Source organism: Oncorhynchus masou, chromosome 13 (genome assembly GCF_036934945.1).
Source record: "Oncorhynchus masou masou isolate Uvic2021 chromosome 13, UVic_Omas_1.1, whole genome shotgun sequence".
Classification (NCBI taxonomy): domain Eukaryota; kingdom Metazoa; phylum Chordata; class Actinopteri; order Salmoniformes; family Salmonidae; genus Oncorhynchus; species Oncorhynchus masou.
In genome coordinates this window covers 14,823,122-14,842,451 of record NC_088224.1, presented here as the reverse complement: position 1 = coordinate 14,842,451, position 19,330 = coordinate 14,823,122, and the positions used below count along the sequence as shown (strand labels likewise).

At 42.3% G+C, this 19,330-nt stretch overlaps 2 protein-coding genes across 2 annotated transcripts in view; one reads left to right on the top strand and one right to left on the bottom strand.

Moving 5' to 3' along the window:
• The window catches only part of LOC135553269 (elongator complex protein 2-like), a 65,838-nt gene extending 64,758 nt beyond the window's left edge, over positions 1-1,080 (bottom strand). The window contains 3 exon segments of the mRNA XM_064985442.1: positions 59-129; positions 669-747; positions 947-1,080. Coding sequence (XP_064841514.1) covers positions 59-129; positions 669-747; positions 947-1,078 — 282 coding nt within the window. The 5' untranslated portion in view covers positions 1,079-1,080.
• A 17,094-nt stretch (positions 1,081-18,174) lies between these two features.
• The window catches only part of LOC135551777 (alpha-catulin-like), a 109,088-nt gene continuing 107,932 nt past the window's right edge, over positions 18,175-19,330 (top strand). The window contains exon 1 of the mRNA XM_064982999.1: positions 18,175-18,500. Coding sequence (XP_064839071.1) covers positions 18,405-18,500 — 96 coding nt within the window. The 5' untranslated portion in view covers positions 18,175-18,404. The remainder of the gene's footprint in view (positions 18,501-19,330) is intronic.

Sequence of the window (19,330 nt, the reverse complement as noted above, 5' to 3'; positions counted from 1 at the left end):
CAGATCATTGACATATGGTTTGAGGACTATTCCTACTTCTAATGGCTTTAAAACACACCTTTCCATCTTGGGCCTCCCACACAATCAGTAGACTGTCAGACCCTCCTGACACCAGGTGAGTTTCTCTACCTTTAACAGCCATCAGGGAAGAACAACCAATTGACAGAAACAGTCTATCAAAGCATTTGATGAACATTATAAAGCACATTATCAGCATACCAAAGCATTGGATGAACATTATAAAACACATTATCAGCATACCAAAGCATTGGATGAACATTATAAAGCACATTATCAGCATACCAAAGCATTGGATGAACATTATAAAGCACATTATCAGCATACCAAAGCATTTGATGAACATTATAAAACACATTATCAGCATACCAAAGCATTGGATGAACATTATAAAACATTATCAGCATACCAAAGCATTTGATGAACATTATAAAGCCCATTATCAGCATACCAAAGCATTGGATGAACATTATAAAACACATTATCAGCATTCCAAAGCATTGGATGAACATTATAAAACACATTATCAGCATACCAAAGCAATGGATGAACATTATAAAGCACATTATCAGCATACCAAAGCATTGGATGAACATTATAAAGCACATTATCAGCAAAGCAATGGATGAAGCATGCAGGTAGCTCCTCACCACAGTCCTCTCTGTGGACCCACTGGACTGTGTTCACCCTCCCGGTATGTCCATTGAGAACAGCAACAACACACGTCTCCTGTGTAATGGTATGTAAAAGAGTACAGCTGACTGTCACAGCAAAAATAACAACATAAGGACACCTAGCACAATACAAAATAAAGCTGATTAACGTGAACTGTCAAAAATGACGAGACTGATGATGTTGCTAGCTATAGCTAGCCTATGCTGCCACTGCAACGACACGAATAATTCAAATTGTGAAAGAAATATATAACCTGTGGGTCATAGAGAGCGACAGAATTGCATGTTCCATATGCAATGAGCCCCCCACGACCCCATGAAAGAACATTTGGGGTTCGATTTGCACAACATGCGACATGACATGTTTCTATTATGGGAGCCGCCATCTTGTATGCTAGCCGGTAGAGTTACCGTAAATATGGGTATACGCGCCGCACAAGATTCTACGAACGTTCCGCTCCCATACGGCGATGGATAAAATTATCTGGAACTCACTCTGGGCTAACTGTATACTTTTGTTTCGCTGAGGGGACAGCCGCTACAGTATTACTGGCAAACATAACCCCCGGTTTATCATGCAAATAAATTGTGTCTAAATGAGAGGGGACATTCTAGCTTCTGAACTCTTCTGCTCATTATTCGGTAGAATCCAGTAGGTGGTGCAATATACTCATTGAATAAAGTAATTGATATGATAACAAACTAATGGCAAGTTAAAATATTTAAATTGGGCTGGAGAAGGTATATACATATATTATAGTGGATTCATTAAAAGATTTGTATTTGAAAAGGGATGGGCATACACACTACTACCAGAGATAATGACGTTGTGTAGCCTACCCTAGCTGGTTTGTGTATTTGATGTGTCACAAGTGAGCATTGAGGTTTTTAAAAGTATTTGTGCTTTGTGTACTGAGTGGATTGAAATGTCCCCCATTTAAATTTTAAAACCATGGAATTAAACCAACGTTAAGCTCACTAAATGCATTCCAACTCATGTTGCAATTACCATAGCATACCATGGGTTTTAAGTTTTAGAATTTATATAATTAAAGTTGTCAGGCTGACCCCTTTTGAAACACAGCTGTGTACTAGTGTTGTACCATGGGCTTAGAATAGTCCAAAATGACCTTGTGTGACTAAAGGCAGTTTTACAGGGGCCCCCAAAATAGTTTGACCTGTCATGTCTGGTTGCTCAAGTCATAAACCACGGCAATGGGAAATACATAACTGGACTGTTTCTCTGGGAATGGTCTGGGCTTTGGGAATCATTTAGTTAAAATAGAAGCTATATTGGATGTTAACATTTACACTGTTATTAGGCCTACATTAAGATGTGGTCTACCGCTGTGGATGAGGGTTGTATAATTGCATTTAGCTTTGTTTCTGTGAAATACATAAGCCAGTGCTTTGAACACTGACAACGGAATTAATGTGACAAGAAGAGTGTTGCAGCCTTTTGTTCCATTATGTCATGTGTCTCCACCGTATCCTCTGTACTGTCAGCCTTGCTGATTTGCATGTCAGGAGATATAACATGCAAAGAAAGCAAGACGAATCCATCTTCAAACAGCCCAACATATACAGGGTCGTGACAGAGCTGCCAGTGGCATATGATCACAGGCACACTGTATGAAAGGTTACTCTGTCAGTAGGCTACACACTGAAGTGATGTGGTTGACCTGAGCTGGTCTGTCCGTTCTGGGCTGGAAGGAACTGCTCCTCCAAACAAGGTATATAGCAAAGGTCTCAGACGACAGTTTTGTCAGAAGCAGTTTAAAAACGACCTATTGACTTGATCACAAGGAAGAAAATGTGTTGTCATCTCGGAACCCTCTGAGACGACATGATTCATGACAAATAAATCAAGAATAAGAGCCGATGGGCAAGAGAGAGAGAGAAGGCAGGCCCTGGAGGGTTGGTATTTGGACTCATCATTATCAACATTTCAGGAAAGAATGTCACTTGTGGACCCTGGTCAAAAGTAGTGCACATTATAGGGAATAGGGGGCCAATTTAGGATGCACACAAAGACACTCCAAGTGACTTATCTCAGTGAAAGCAACCTCTTGGGTGTGAAAACCATAACAGATGTCATCTCAGGGGTGGCTGAGAGAACTGATGGGGTACGCAACACCATGAAAATCTATCTATCAAAGAGACTCGCATTTTCTATTATCTCACACTTCCTCCTTGACAAGACAATGCTCCTTACTAGCCTATACTTTATGTTCTGCAGTAGGCCCGTTCACTACACCGTAGTCTGGTACACTTGGTCTAGATTGGATACTGGGACTATAATTCAATTGGAGTTATGCTGGATTTCAAAAGTGCCCCTATACAATAAAGTGGCAAAATACCTTTAGAGTAGAGTGGGATAAACACTTTCTCTGTCCAGGGGACACATTCCTGTTCCCAGGCTATATCACATCCGGCTGTGATTGGGAGTCCCATAGGGTTGACCCAGTGTCGCCCTGTTTGGCCGGAGTAGGCCATCATTGTAAATAAGAATTTGTTCTTAACTGACTTACCTAGTTGATTAAATATAGGTTAAATAAAAAATAACAACAAATATTTTAAAATCACCCTAAGAATCATACAACATCTACAATACAGGTTGCATCGCAAATGGCTCCCTATTCTCTATATAGTACACTGGCCAAAAGTAGCATTATACAAAGGAAATAGGGTGCAATTTGGGGCACAGGCAGTAACTCCCCCTGCTATTTCCCACAGCCACTAAGTATGGCACCAGCCATGCTGAAGGCTTTGTTGTGCCGGCTCTCTGATGTAAGCCACAGACACATTCTGCATCAGAAATTATCACTTTATTATCTCGCCCAGCACCGGACAGATTGGGGGAGCAGGTACAGCTAATCACTAAGGCCAGCAGAGGTCAAACCCGTGTCATTCACAAGGGAGACACAACCCCCTAAGTGTGTGTGTGTGTGTGTGTGTGTGTGTGTGTGTGTGTGTGTGTGTGTGTGTGTGTGTGTGTGTGTGTGTGTGTGTGTGTGTGTGTGTGTGTGTGTAATGTTATCCCTACCTGCACACATCAGCTTGCAGAGTGGACAGACGGTCTGTAGTTTAGCGTTCAGGATAGAGAGAGAGGCTCGGAGAGTATTAATTAAGCTTGTGCGGGATTTAACACGAGCGGAAATACCCAAACAAAACACAGCAGCCAGATTACTATGTCACTTTCTGCAGCCTGCTTTTGTTTACAGGTAATTCAATGAGCCTAGCCCATAAGGGCCTCCCTCTGGCAGACTGGGCAGCAGTGGCATGGGCATATTGGGAATATAGCATTGGCAGGCTGGGTGGCAAAATCACCAGCTTGCACCTGTGGTCTCAAATGCCAGTGCAAGGGGGTTTAATAGTAGAGGCATGGGAATATTTCCGTCATTGCCCTTTCTGCAAGGAGCCACTCTCTGGAAGCAGAAAAACAACTTTGTTTCTATGGTTCATGGTTGTATCAGTGTCAATGCAGTGTCGTTACCCTAAAACCTACATACCTTTGGAGCAAAAAAAGACATGCTACAGGAAATTATATATGAAAGCTGTTGTACATTTTTAGAACTTACATTCCATAACTCTATTTCAGACAAGATTTTGCAGCATTTTGCAGTGAAAACTACCACTCAAACTTAGTTCATGGATTATTTGAATAATCATATGCCTGCCCATGAACCCAATATTCCTGAGAAAATAGTTAAAAATCCTTAATCTGCATATCCTAGGAAACTTACTGACTATGCAGCTGATTCCACATTTCACTGTGCACAAAATCACCCTCCTTTCATGATCTTTACATTCAGCTCAGCAGTTCTGTTCCCAAGAGCCGCACAGCCAAGAAGAAAGATACAGAGAGTGAAATAGCAGTCAGCGGTTCTGAAGAGCATAATAACTTCAGCGGCAGCTGTTAGTAAGACAATCACACAATGCCGACACATCTTATATTTAACGGCTAATAGCAGTGCTTGATTTGGGATGAAAGAAGTGAAGAAGCTGTCTTTTTACAAGTCCAGACTTGGACATACTTGTAAAAAGACAGCTTCTTCACTTCTTTCATCCCAGATCAAGCATGGTCTATTATGGAATACAAAGGGAAGCACAGCCGCGAGCTGCCCAGTGACACAAGCCTACCAGATGAGCTAAATAACTATTATGCTCGCTTCGAGGCTAGCAACACTGAACAATGCGTGAGAGTACTAACTGTTCCGGACGACTGTGGGATCACACTCTCCGTAGCTGGTGTGAGTAAGACCTTTAAACAGGTCAACATTCAGAAGGTCGCAGGGCCAGACGGATTACCAGGACGTGTACTCCGAGCATGTGCTGACCAACTGGCAAGTGTCTTCACTGACATTTTCAACCTGTCCAAGTCTGTAATACTAACATGTTTCAAGCAGAACACCATAGTCCCTGTGCCCCTAGAACACCATGGTAACCTGCCCAAATGACTACCGACACGTAGCACTCAAGTCTGTAGAAATGAAGTGCATTGAAAGGCATGGCTCACATCAACACCATCGTCCCAGAAACCCTAGACCCACTCCAATTTGCATACCGCCCCAACAGATCCATAGATGATGCAATCTCTATTGCACTCCACACAGCCCTTTCTCACCTGGACAAAAGGAGCACCTACGTGAGAATGCTATTCATTGACTACAGCTCAGTGTTCAACACCATAGTGCCCTCAAAGCTCATCCCTAAGCTAAGGACCCTGGGACTTAACACCTCCTTCTGCAACTGGGTTCTGGACTTCCTGACGGGCCTCCCCCAAGTGGTAAGGGTAGGTAACAATACATCTGCCACGCTGATCCTCAGCACAGGGGCCCCTCAGGGGTGCGTGCTCAGTCCCTTCCTGTACTCCCTTTTCACCCATGACTGCATGGCCAGGCACGACTCCAACACCATCATTAAGTTTGCTGACGAAACAACAGTGGTAGGCCCAATCACTGACAACGATGAGACAGCCTATAGGGAGGAGGTCAGAGACCTGACAGTGTGGTGCCAGGGTAACAACCTCTACCTCCATGTTATCAAGACAAAGCAGATAATTGTGGAATACAGAAAAGGGAGGACTGAGTACGCCCCCATTCTCATCGACGGGGCTGTACTGGAGCAGGTTGAGAGCTTCAAGTTCCTTGGTGTCCACATCACCAACAAACAATCATGTTCCAAACACACCAAGGCAGTGATGAAGAGGGCACGACAACACCTATTCCCCTCAGGAGACTGAAAAGATTTGGCATGGGTCCTCAGATCCTCAAAAAGTTCTACAGCTGCACCATCGAGATCATCCTGACCGGTTGCATCACTGCCTTGGATGGCAACTGCTCAGCCTCCGACCGCAAGGCACTACAGAGGGTAGTGCGTACGGCCCAGTACATCACTGGGGCTAAGCTTCCTGCCATCCAGGACCTTTATACCAGGCGGTGACAGAGGAAGGCCCAAAAAATTGCTAAGGACTCCAGCCACCCTAGTTAGAGACCGCTCTTTCTGCTACCGCATTGCAATCTGTACAGGGGCGCCAAGTCTAGGTCAAAAAGGCTTCTTAACAGCTTCTACCCCCAAGCCGTAAGACTCTTGAACAGTTAATCAAATGGCTACCCGGACTATTTGCATTGTCCCCACCACCTTCTCTGTTTATTATCCATGAATAGTCACTTTACCTCTACCTACATGTACATATTACCTCAATTACCTCGACTAATCGGTGCCCCCGCACATTGACTCTGTACCGGTACCCTCTGTACCGGAACCCCCTGTTTATAGCCTCACTACTGGTATTTTATTGTTACTCCTTAATTATTTGTTTTTATTTCTATTTTTATGTGTTTTTCTTAAAACTGCATTGTTTAAGGATTTCACTGTAGGGTCTACTACACCTGTTGTATTCAGCGAATGTGACAAATACATTTTTATTTGATTCGATTGTATTCACCGAAATTCACAAATGGTATGCTATAGAGACCTCTGCTATTTTTTTTCATATGCATTTTTCATTACACCCCACACACACAAAGTTGTCAACATGTGGTCAACCCTCCATCTGGAGAGCTCCTGGGTGTGCAGGTTTCTGATCCAGGCCTGAAACTCCCAAATCTGCTTATCAAAGTACTGTTGTGCAGCTGATATTTAGGCTACAATGTGGTTTGACCAGGGCTTGAACAAAGGCCTGCACCCCCAGTAACTATGCTGGAGGATGGTTGCCACCCTTGACATAACATTTTGCAACATTACAACCAAATACTTGTTTTTATCTAATTATTCCCTCATTCAATGAATCAGGAATCAAATAGACAAGGTATGCTACTTCAAAGCAAGGTATCTTACTAGACATGTTTATATATAAGGCTCAAATATTAATGTTTCAGGGAAGATCTATGCACAACAAGTCATTTGTCAATTATTTTTTAACGTTGTCGCAAGTACATGGCTACTGTTTAATGGAGTGGAATCCCCATTTTTCAACGGTGCAGATTAATGTAGTGCCGGTAGAAATAAGGCGACGACGAGATGAATGCTTAGTTAGGTATAGTTAACTATCGAGTTAACTGCTACAAGTTATGTTTTCAATTGGCTATCTACTTAGTCTGTCTGTCATTTTAGCCTACCTGCTGCTGAAATGTCGCACTCGCACTGGCACACACGCAGCACACTAAGACACGCACTGGCACTGGCACTGATACACACACAGACAGCACTGGCACTGGCACTGATACACACACAGACACGCACTGGCACTGGCACTGGCACTGGCACTGATACACACACAGACACGCACTGGCACTGGCACTGGCACTGATACACACACAGACACGCACTGACACTGGCACTGATACACACACTGACACTGGCACACACGCAGCACACTAAGACACGCACTGGCACTGGCACTGGCACTGATACACACACTGACACTGGCACACACGCACTGGCACTGGCACTGGCACACACGCAGCACACTAAGACACGCACTGGCACTGGCACTGATACACACACAGACACGCACTGACACTGGCACACACGCAGCACACTAAGACACGCACTGGCACTGGCACTGATACACACACAGACACGCACTGACACTGGCACACACGCAGCACACTAAGACACGCACTGGCACTGGCACTGATACACACACTGACACTGGCACACACTGACACTGGCACACACGCAGACACGCACTGGCACTGGCACTGGCACACACGCAGCCACAGACACGCACTGGCACTGGCACACACGCAGCACACACAGACACGCACTGACACTGGCACACACGCAGCACACTAAGACACGCACTGGCACTGGCACTGATACACACACTGACACTGGCACACACTGACACTGGCACACACGCAGCACACACAGACACGCACTGAAGGGTCATTCCGATGATGGCTGATATGTCGAGTTTTCAGTGATTGATAGGCTAATATTTAAGTGTGCCTTCATTAATTACATTAACAAAAAGTATGGAAAACATTTCCATTCCTTTTCATGGCCGGTGATAGGCTACTTTGTTTTATAGAGGAGCTGGTACTCAATTCCCCCAACATGAACAACTCTATCTCCCATTAGAAGTGCTGGTACCGCGCTCTGGAAAGATCCGGTCCAAGTCAAACACTGCTAATATGCCTACACTAGGACAATGCGGATATGCTTAAACAAAAAAAAAATGTTTCTCAGACAAAAACAGAACAGTCAATTTGTCTGGGAGATTAGAAAAAAAAGACATTGAAATACAGTATGGCAATAAATGAAAAAGACTGCTCTGAATATCTAGTGTTCTATTCGTCTGGGAGGATGCCTCTTGGTATTGACAAAATGAATCAGCGAGTCAATGTAACAATGTTTGGCAATTTCCCTATTGCAGACCAACACAACTGTATACTCCGTAGAGGACAACTCTACATGGACTACATTGTAATGGCAGTGCTTCTGAACTTGTTAGTCTCCTGTTTTTGATCACTTGTAAATGTAGGAGATGTTGTTCTTGATAAATGTAAAGCATAAGATAACTCTGAACTTTATGATAACCCCTAAATTGTAGAATAGACTAATAAGCAAAAGCCCTGTACATCGTCAAAATTTAACACACAATCCAGTGTTCAAGCATCCAATCTCACTCGAATTCCATTCAGCGTAATGATGTGGCCCAGTAGATTCTATGACGGCTGATCTGAGAGCTGTGGTTGTTCTGCAACCTCTAAAAAACATGTTGGGTAGAACCAAAGCACTACGAGATGTGGTTGTTCTGTATCCACTTCTGGCGCCGACAGAGATGGCCGCCGCGCTTCGCGTTCCTAGGAAACTCTGCAGTTTTTTGCTTTTTTTACGTGTTATTTCTTACATTGGTACCCCAGGTCATCTTAGGTTTCATTACATACAGTCGAGAAGAACTACTGAATATAAGAGCAGCGTCAACTCACCATCAGTACGACCAAGAATATGACTTTCCCGGAGCGGATCCTGTGTTCTGCCTTCCACCCAGGACAACGGAATGGATCCCAGCCGGCGACCCAAAACAACGACATCGTAAAAGAGGCAAATGGAGCGGTCTTCTGGTCAGGCTCCGGAGACGGGCACATCGTGCACCACTCCCTAGCATTCTACTCGCCAATGTCCAGTCTCTTGACAACAAGGTTGATGAAATACGAGCAAGGGTAGCATTCCAGAGGGACATCAGGGACTGTAACGTTCTTTGCTTCACGGAAACATGGCTCACTGGAGAGACGCTATCGGAGTCGGTGCAGCCAGCTGGTTTCTCCACGCATCGCGCCGACAGAAACAAACATCTTTCTGGTAAGAAGAGGGGCGGGGGCGTATGCTTTAGGGTTAACGAGACGTGGTGTGGTCACAACAACATACAGGAACTCAAGTCCTTCTGTTCACCTGATTTAGAATTCCTCACAATCAAATGTCGACCGCATTATCTACCAAGGGAATTCTCTTCGATTATAATCACAGCCGTATATTTTCCCCCCAAGCAGACACATCGATGGCTCTGAACGAACTTTATTTGACACTTTGCAAACTGGAATCCACATATCCTGAGGCTGCATTCATTGTAGCTGGGGATTTTAACAAGGCTAATCTGAAAACAAGACTCCCTAAATTGTATCAGCATATCGATTGCGCAACCAGGGCTGGTAAAACCCTGGATCATTGTTATTCTAACTTCCGCGATGCATATAAGGCCCTGCCCCGCCCTCCTTTCGGAAAAGCTGACCACGACTCCATTTTGTTGCTCCCTGCCTACAGACAAAAGCTAAAACAAGAAGCTCCCACGCTGAGGTCTGTTCAAAGCTGGTCCGACCAATCTGATTCTACGCTCCAAGACTGCTTCCATCACGTGGACTGGGATATGTTTCGTATTGCGTCAAACAACAACATTGATGAATACGCTGATAAGGTGAGCGAGTTCATTGGAACGTGCGTTGAAGATGTCGTTCCCATAGCAACGATTAAAACATTCTCAAACTAGAAACCGTGGATTGATGGCAGCATTCACGTGAAACTGAAAGTGCGAACCACTGCTTTTAAATCAGGGCAAGGTGACCGGAAACATGACCGAATACAAACCTTGTAGGTATTCCCTCCGCAAGGCAATCAAACAAGCTAAGCGTCAGTATAGAGACAAAGTAGAATTGCAATTCAACGGCTCAGACACAAGAGGTATGTGGCAGGGTCTACAGTCAATCACGGATTACAAAAAGAAAACCAGCCCAGTCACGGACCAGGATGCCTTGCTCCCAGGAAGACAAAATAACTTTTTTGCCCGCTTTGAGGACAATACAGTGCCACTGACACGGCCCGCAACCAAAACATGCGGACTCTCCTTCACTGCAGCCGAGGTGAGTAAAATATTTAAAAGTGTTAACCCTCGCAAGGCTGCAGGCCCAGACGGCATCCCCAGCCGCGCCCTCAGAGCATGCGCAGACCAGCTGGCTGGTGTGTTTAAGGACATATTCAATCAATCCCTATCCCAGTCTGCTGTTCCCACATGCTTCAAGAGGGCCACCATTGTTCCTGTTCCCAAGAAACCTAAGGTAACTGAGCTAAACGACTACCGCCCCGTAGCACTCACTTCCGTCATCATGAAGTGCTTTGAGAGACTAGTCAAGGACCATATCACCTCCACCCTACCTGACACCCTAGACCCACTCCAATTTGCTTACCGCCCAAATAGGTCCACAGACGATGCAATCTCAACCACACTGCACACTGCCCTAACCCATCTGGACAAGAGGAATACCTATGTGAGAATGCTGTTCATCGACGACAGCTCAGCATTTAACACCATAGTACCCTCCAAGCTCGTCATCAAGCTCGAAACCCTGGGTCTCGACCCCGCCCTGTGCAACTGGGTACTGGACTTCCTGACGGGCCGCCCCCAGGTGGTGAGGGTAGGTAACAACATCTCCACCCCGCTGATCCTCAACACTGGGGCCCCACAAGGGTTTGTTCTGAGCCCTCTCCTGTACTCCCTGTTCACCCACGACTGTGTGGCCACGCATGCCTCCAACTCAATCATCAAGCTTGCGGACGACACAACAGTGGTAGGCTTGATTACCAACAACGACGAGACAGCCTACAGGGAGGAGGTGAGGGCCCTCGGAGTGTGGTGTCAGGAAAATAACCTCACACTCAACGTCAACAAAACTAAGGAGATGATTGTGGACTTCAGGAAACAGCAGAGGGAACACCCCCCTATCCACATCGATGGAACAGTTGTGGAGAGGGTAGTAAGTTTTAAGTTCCTCGGCGTACACATCACAGACAAACTGAATTGGTCCACCCACACAGACAGCATCGTGAAGAAGGTGCAGCAGCGCCTCTTCAACCTCAGGAGGCTGAAGAAATTTGGCTTGTCACCAAAAGCACTCACAAACTTCTACAGATGCACAATCGAGAGCATCCTGTCAGGCTGTATCCCCGCCTGGTACGGCAACTGCTCCGCCCACAACCGTAAGGCTCTCCAGGGGGTAGTGAGGTCTGCACAACACATCACCGGGGGCAAACTACCTGCCCTCCAGGACACCTACACCACCCGATGTCACAGGAAGGCCATAAAGATCATCAAGGACAACAACCACCCGAGCCACTGCCTGTTCACCCCGCTATCGTCCAGAAGGCGAGGTCAATACAGGTGCATCAAAGCTGGGACCGAGAGACTGAAAAACAACTTCTATCTCAAGGCCATCAGACTGTTAAACAGACACCACGAACATTGAGTGGCTGCTGCCAACACACTGACTCAACTCCAGCCACTTTAATAATGGGAATTGATGTAAAATATATCACTAGCCACTTTAAACAATGCTACTTAATATAATGTTTACATACCCCACGTATATACTGTACTCTATATCATCTACTGCATCTTTATGTAATACATGTATCACTATCCACTTTAAACTATGCCACTTTGTTTACACACTCATCTCATATGTATATACTGTACTCGATACCATCTACTGCATCTTGCCTATGCCGCTCTGTACCATCACTCATTCATATATCTTTATGTACATATTCTTTATCCCTTTACACTTATGTGTATAAGGTAGTAGTTTTGGAATTGTTAGTTAGATTACTCATTGGTTATTACTGCATTGTCGGAACTCAGAGCACAAACATTTCGCTACACTCGCATTAACATCTGCTAACCATGTGTATGTGACAAATAAAATTTGATTTGACTACATAAACATGATGGTTAGTAGGGAGTTCTAGGATTTGAAGATATTGTGGTTTATGGCAAAAATCAGTAGGAGGGTTCAGGGGCATTCTCCCCTAGCATAAAAATGGAATTTCAACAGTTAAATGCATGAATTTAGTGCACTTTGAGATAAACATTGGGTGATTAGATATTTTTCAGGTAACTTTCACCTTCCCACCTGCCACAGCAGTATTCAATTACAGTAGCTACTATGGGTCTCTCTACTCTGGAACACATACATCTACAATGTATTGCCAAAAACCAATCAACAACTTCAAACATGGATTCTTACCTGTCCAATGAGCCAAACTGATTCAAGAATCCCACAGTACCCAAACACTCTTTCTCTCACACACGGCACGCGTGCGCGCGCGCACACGCGCACACACACACACACACACACACACACACACACACACACACACACACACACACACACACAGTGCAGTAATTAGAATCCATAGAGCAGCTTTAAGTGAGTGTGTCCTCACACTTTCTCATCTGTTGCAGTCTCTTGTCTACCCTCCTCTCTTGTCCTTTCCTGGTTTTAAAAAGTCTAAAAGTAAACACTTGTTTTAATAGTAATAGTAATTTCACAGGCATTTTTCCCTCCCCTGAAAATATTTTGTCAACCATGTTTTACTTTTCCAATGTCTGTATTTCACCTGTTATAATCTGTGTAAATAAATACAAATAATTTGAATCTATAGAATAGCTTGAAGTGATACAGTCTACTGCTGGTCTACTGTGTGCTCAACCCACCTCTGTTCTCTCTCCATCTGCCTTCTTCTGTCACTTTCTCTGTATCTTGTCTGTTGCTGTCTGTGTCTTGTCTGATGCTGTCAAAATCCGACAAATCTACTTTAATTTGTCGGGTACACATATTTTGCAGATGTTGTCGCAGGTAAAGCGAAATGCTTGTTTCTAGCTCCCAACAGTGCAGTATACCTAACAAAACAATATACACAAATCACCAAAAGTTTAAAGAAAGAAATCAATAAATATCTGAAATGGTGTGTAAAGACAGTATGGACAGTATATGAATAAGAAAAGTGTGTGAAGCAGTAGTTATATAGGATGAGCCTTGACTAGAATACAGCATATACATATGAAGTGGGTAAAACAGTAGTTATATAGGATGAGCCTTGACTAGAATACAGCATATACATATGAAGTGGGTAAAACAGTAGTTATATAGGATGAGCCTTGACTAGAATACAGCATATACATATGAAGTGGGTAAAACAGTAGTTATATAGGATGAGCCTTGACTAGAATACAGCATATACATATGAAGTGGGTAAAACAGTAGTTATATAGGATGAGCCTTGACTAGAATACAGCATATACATATGAAGTGGGTAAAACAGTAGTTATATAGGATGAGCCTTGACTAGAATACAGCATATACATATGAAGTGGGTAAAACAGTAGTTATATAGGATGAGCCTTGACTAGAATACAGCATATACATATGAAGTGGGTAAAACAGTAGTTATATAGGATGAGCCTTGACTAGAATACAGCATATACATATGAAGTGGGTAAAACAGTAGTTATATAGGATGAGCCTTGACTAGAATACAGCATATACATATGAAGTGGGTAAAACAGTAGTTATATAGGATGAGCCTTGACTAGAATACAGCATATACATATGAAGTGGGTAAAACAGTAGTTATATAGGATGAGCCTTGACTAGAATACAGCATATACATATGAAGTGGGTAAAACAGTAGTTATATAGGATGAGCCTTGACTAGAATACAGCATATACATATGAAGTGGGTAAAACAGTAGTTATATAGGATGAGCCTTGACTAGAATACAGCATATACATATGAAGTGGGTAAAACAGTAGTTATATAGGATGAGCCTTGACTAGAATACAGCATATACATATGAAGTGGGTAAAACAGTAGTTATATAGGATGAGCCTTGACTAGAATACAGCACATACATATGAAGTGGGTAAAACAGTAGTTATATAGGATGAGCCTTGACTAGAATACAGCATATACATATGAAGTGGGTAAAACAGTAGTTATATAGGATGAGCCTTGACTAGAATACAGCATATACATATGAAGTGGGTAAAACAGTAGTTATATAGGATGAGCCTTGACTAGAATACAGCATATACATATGAAGTGGGTAAAACAGTAGTTATATAGGATGAGCCTTGACTAGAATACAGCATATACATATGAAGTGGGTAAAACAGTAGTTATATAGGATGAGCCTTGACTAGAATACAGCATATACATATGAAGTGGATAAAACAGTAGTTATATAGGATGAGCCTTGACTAGAATACAGCATATACATATGAAGTGGGTAAAACAGTAGTTATATAGGATGAGCCTTGACTAGAATACAGCATATACATATGAAGTGGGTAAAACAGTAGTTATATAGGATGAGCCTTGACTAGAATACAGCATATACATATGAAGTGGGTAAAACAGTAGTTATATAGGATGAGCCTTGACTAGAATACAGCATATACATATGAAGTGGGTAAAACAGTAGTTATATAGGATGAGCCTTGACTAGAATACAGCATATACATATGAAGTGGGTAAAACAGTAGTTATATAGGATGAGCCTTGACTAGAATACAGCATATACATATGAAGTGGGTAAAACAGTAGTTATATAGGATGAGCCTTGACTAGAATACAGCATATACATATGAAGTGGGTAAAACAGTAGTTATATAGGATGAGCCTTGACTAGAATACAGCATATACATATGAAGTGGGTAAAACAGTAGTTATATAGGATGAGCCTTGACTAGAATACAGCATATACATATGAAGTGGGTAAAACAGTAGTTATATAGGATGAGCCTTGACTAGAATACAGCATATACATATGAAGTGGGTAAAACAGTAGTTATATAGGATGAGCCTTGACTAGAATACAGCACATACATATGAAGTGGGTAAAACAGTAGTTATATAGGATGAGCCTTGACTAGAATACAGCATATACATATGAAGTGGGTAAAACAGTAGTTATATAGGATGAGCCTTGACTAGAATACAGCATATACATATGAAGTGGGTAAAACAGTAGTTATATAGGATGAGCCTTGACTAGAATACAGCATATACATATGAAGTGGGTAAAACAGTAGTTATATAGGATGAGCCTTGACTAGAATACAGCATATACATATGAAGTGGGTAAAACAGTAGTTATATAGGATGAGCCTTGACTAGAATACAGCATATACATATGAAGTGGATAAAACAGTAGTTATATAGGATGAGCCTTGACTAGAATACAGCATATACATATGAAGTGGGTAAAACAGTAGTTATATAGGATGAGCCTTGACTAGAATACAGCATATACATATGAAGTGGGTAAAACAGTAGTTATATAGGATGAGCCTTGACTAGAATACAGCATATACATATGAAGTGGGTAAAACAGTAGTTATATAGGATGAGCCTTGACTAGAATACAGCATATACATATGAAGTGGGTAAAACAGTAGTTATATAGGATGAGCCTTGACTAGAATACAGCATATACATATGAAGTGGGTAAAACAGTATGCAAATATGATGAAACATTATTGTCTCAGGTTCTTGTTTGTTACTGTCTCCTTTGTCTATCCTCTTCTATTATGGCCTGTTATGTTCTTCTGGTGTCTCTTCATCATCTTCTTCAGTTTTCCAATCCAAAACGGTCAAGGGGATACTGGGGTAACTTGTTTGAGCCTGTATTTGGGGTCATCTAAATCATCCTCTTCCCTACCATGCTGCTGTTCTAAATGCTCCACTGGCCTGCTGTTCTCATCTGTCCTCCTCCATGGCACATCTGGAAGGAAGCAAGGTAGAGATGCAACATGTTATTAGATCGTTTTTAAAGGGCGACTGTACTTCCTGATTTGGCCTCATGTTACATTTGGTTAATTGAGAAATGCTAGCGGCCATGACTGAATTCAAAGGTGAGTTGGTTTCAGGGTGTGGTTTGATGTAGGTGTCTTTTGTGTGTTTTCACAGGTATGAAGAGTTAGCCCAAAATTATTTAGTTGGCTGGTGTGCAACCTAACTCTCCAGGGCTAGTTAGGGACCGACAAGAATTTACACAATGTAAATGAGACATTATTTTCATGTTGCACACCTTTTAGTCTTCTCATTAAATGCTTTCCATATTTGTATATGAATTTCTACAATTCATAGTAGGTTTGAGGTTTTAAAGTCATTGTAATTTGGAGCTATTGGAATTGTAACATATTGTCCCATGTGCATTGTGTGTAATTTACTGACAATCCCCAATTAACCCCATAGGGCTATCCAAAGTCAACCCAAATTTACCACAGGCATTACAATCAGGTGGTGTGATGCAGTCACTACCATAAGTCTCACAAAACTCAGACTGACTTTACAACCAAAATTATCCTATTTACACTTTGTGGTCAATTTTGACAGTAGAATAAATGTTTCCGCCTCATACCGATGCTACATAGGCTGTTTTCTAAATGTGAAGTTGTTTTTTAGGGGAAGTTGCTCTTTTAAAGTTACTGTATACTGACACGACCTGGGAAACTGAAATGTGAAGAAAAAGTCAAGTGTCCAAATATCAGCTCAACACAACTCCAAACATGACATAAAAAGCTGCATAGCCCCTTGGTTATATGACTATAAAGAAAGATGATCCAAAAAAAGACCTGTAGAATGAAATAATAAGACCTCTATGATACATTTGATTTCATCAGTTCTATCAGCAAATGCAAGATTTTTGGATTAAATAACATTTGAGGACACATAACTTAAGTGCCTATGTATTTTCAATGTTGTGTTCACATACAACCTAACCACAAAGGTGGCCATCTTTTCCCCCTCTATTTCTGTCTTTCCTTCCCTTCTAAGTTCAAGTTAGTTTATTTGTCATATACACGTGATAAACAGGTAGTACTCAGTGCAATGAAACGCTTACTTGTAGGTTAACGTCTCGACAAGGAACTGTACACAATTCCTGGAAGTTGAAAATGTCCCTGTTTTTCCCCATGGTCTGCATACTCACCTGAAATGTAAACCCATTCAGTATCTTTGGGATGCTCTGGATCAACGTGCACAACCACATGTTCCAGTTCCGCCAATATATAGCAACATCACACAGCCATTGAAGAGGAGTGGGACAACATTCCACTGGCCACAATCAACAGCCTGATCAACTCTATGCAAAGAAGGAGATGTGTCGCACTGCATGAGGCAAATGGTGGTCACACCAGATACTGACTGGTTTTCTGATCCATGCCTCTACCTTTTGTTTTAGGTACCTGTGACCAACAAATGCATATCTGTATTCCCAGTCATGTGAAATCCATAGATAGGGCCTAATTTATTTATATTGACTGATTTCCTATATAATCTGTAACTCAGTAAAATCAGAGAAATGTTTGCATGTTGTTTTTATATTTTTGTTCAGTGTAGAAATGCTTTCCATGCTGTCCAAGAGTCATGGAATATATAATCACATAGTGGTTTTGTTATCCATGTCAATGGATAACTATGTCATAATTTAACACTGTTAGGGTAGGCTATAGGCTATGAGGAAAATATACCACTTTTGTACGAGTTTAAGACAAACTGAAATTATTTATGTAAATTAGAGGGTAAAACTGCCCCACGTCCTCAGTGTGCTCTCTCATGTGTCGGTCAGTTCCTGTCCATACGGCTATGGTCCTGGATAGCAAACCCACTCTCTTGTTGCTGCCGTCCCCTTTCGGTCTGGCGTAGTTGAGTAGCCTAACTACAAGGACATTAGCGGACGCACGGAACGCAGCACAGTCGAACACGAGTGGATTACAACGGCATGTTTTTTTAGAGGGGCAGTCAGTCGATCGTGTAACTAGAGGAAGAAAACCCAAACATTTAGACATTGCCCAAATTTATTGAAACGTTACGCCAGGTAGCGGTAACTCAATAGTGAATCGTGCAATAAAAAGGTCGGCGGGAATGGCTTCATCTCCTTGCGGCAGTGGGAACTTTGATTCCGGACTGGAAATCAAAACTCGGTCTGTGGAACAAACACTTGTCCCATTGGTCTCGCAGGTGAGTTTTTGCGCGAGAACGAGCTACTTCAAACTTTGTTGTTAATACTATAAAAGGACGAATTGTTATGTTTAATTTACCAGGCTACGCTATTGTCAATTGAAGGAAAGATTGCATTGCTCTCCAGTTGTCGGTTTTAAAACCAGCCTATTCAGACATGGAAGTTTGATAGAGCCGGTTGAATTAGCCTATATTGATACAACTGCGTTTTATGTTGTTGAAATGGTTTGAAATCTGATAGCAAAATATTAAACCCAAGCCGTAAAGTGTTGCTGTTAAACAGTTCAAATGTGTCTAATTTCAGTCTGTCAAAAGTTTAAAAACTGATTTCGTTGCATGGGGACCAACTACGGAAAGAATGTGTGGACACAAGGAAGTTTCAAAAGGTAGCCTTCCAAAAAGAGGAAACAATGTATCACTTGCCCTGAATGGTGTTTTTGAAACAGTTTCATTTAAGTTAGGCCTACATTTGATTACAGTGTAGTTAGCCTTCGTTGCAGTTAGATGTAGTTTATCAAATGGTCTGTGACCATTTCTCCCTGCATATCCTAACTTTACTAATTAGTGCACAGGAGGACTGACCCAAACATCTAAAAAGTTATAATTATTCTCTGAACTAAAAATGTTACTTTTCTCCACCTATTGGAACAATGCTAAGAGCCGATGCACATGTAGGATTGTACAGAAAGTTACTCTGAATATCATGGAAATAGTTTTTCCCAGTGAGCTGACTTCCAGAACCGTATTGACCCCACCCACTAATTACTATTAGGCTAATTTGACACATGTTTTGGTTTTCAATCAACGTCTCTAATTTTTGCCATACCTAC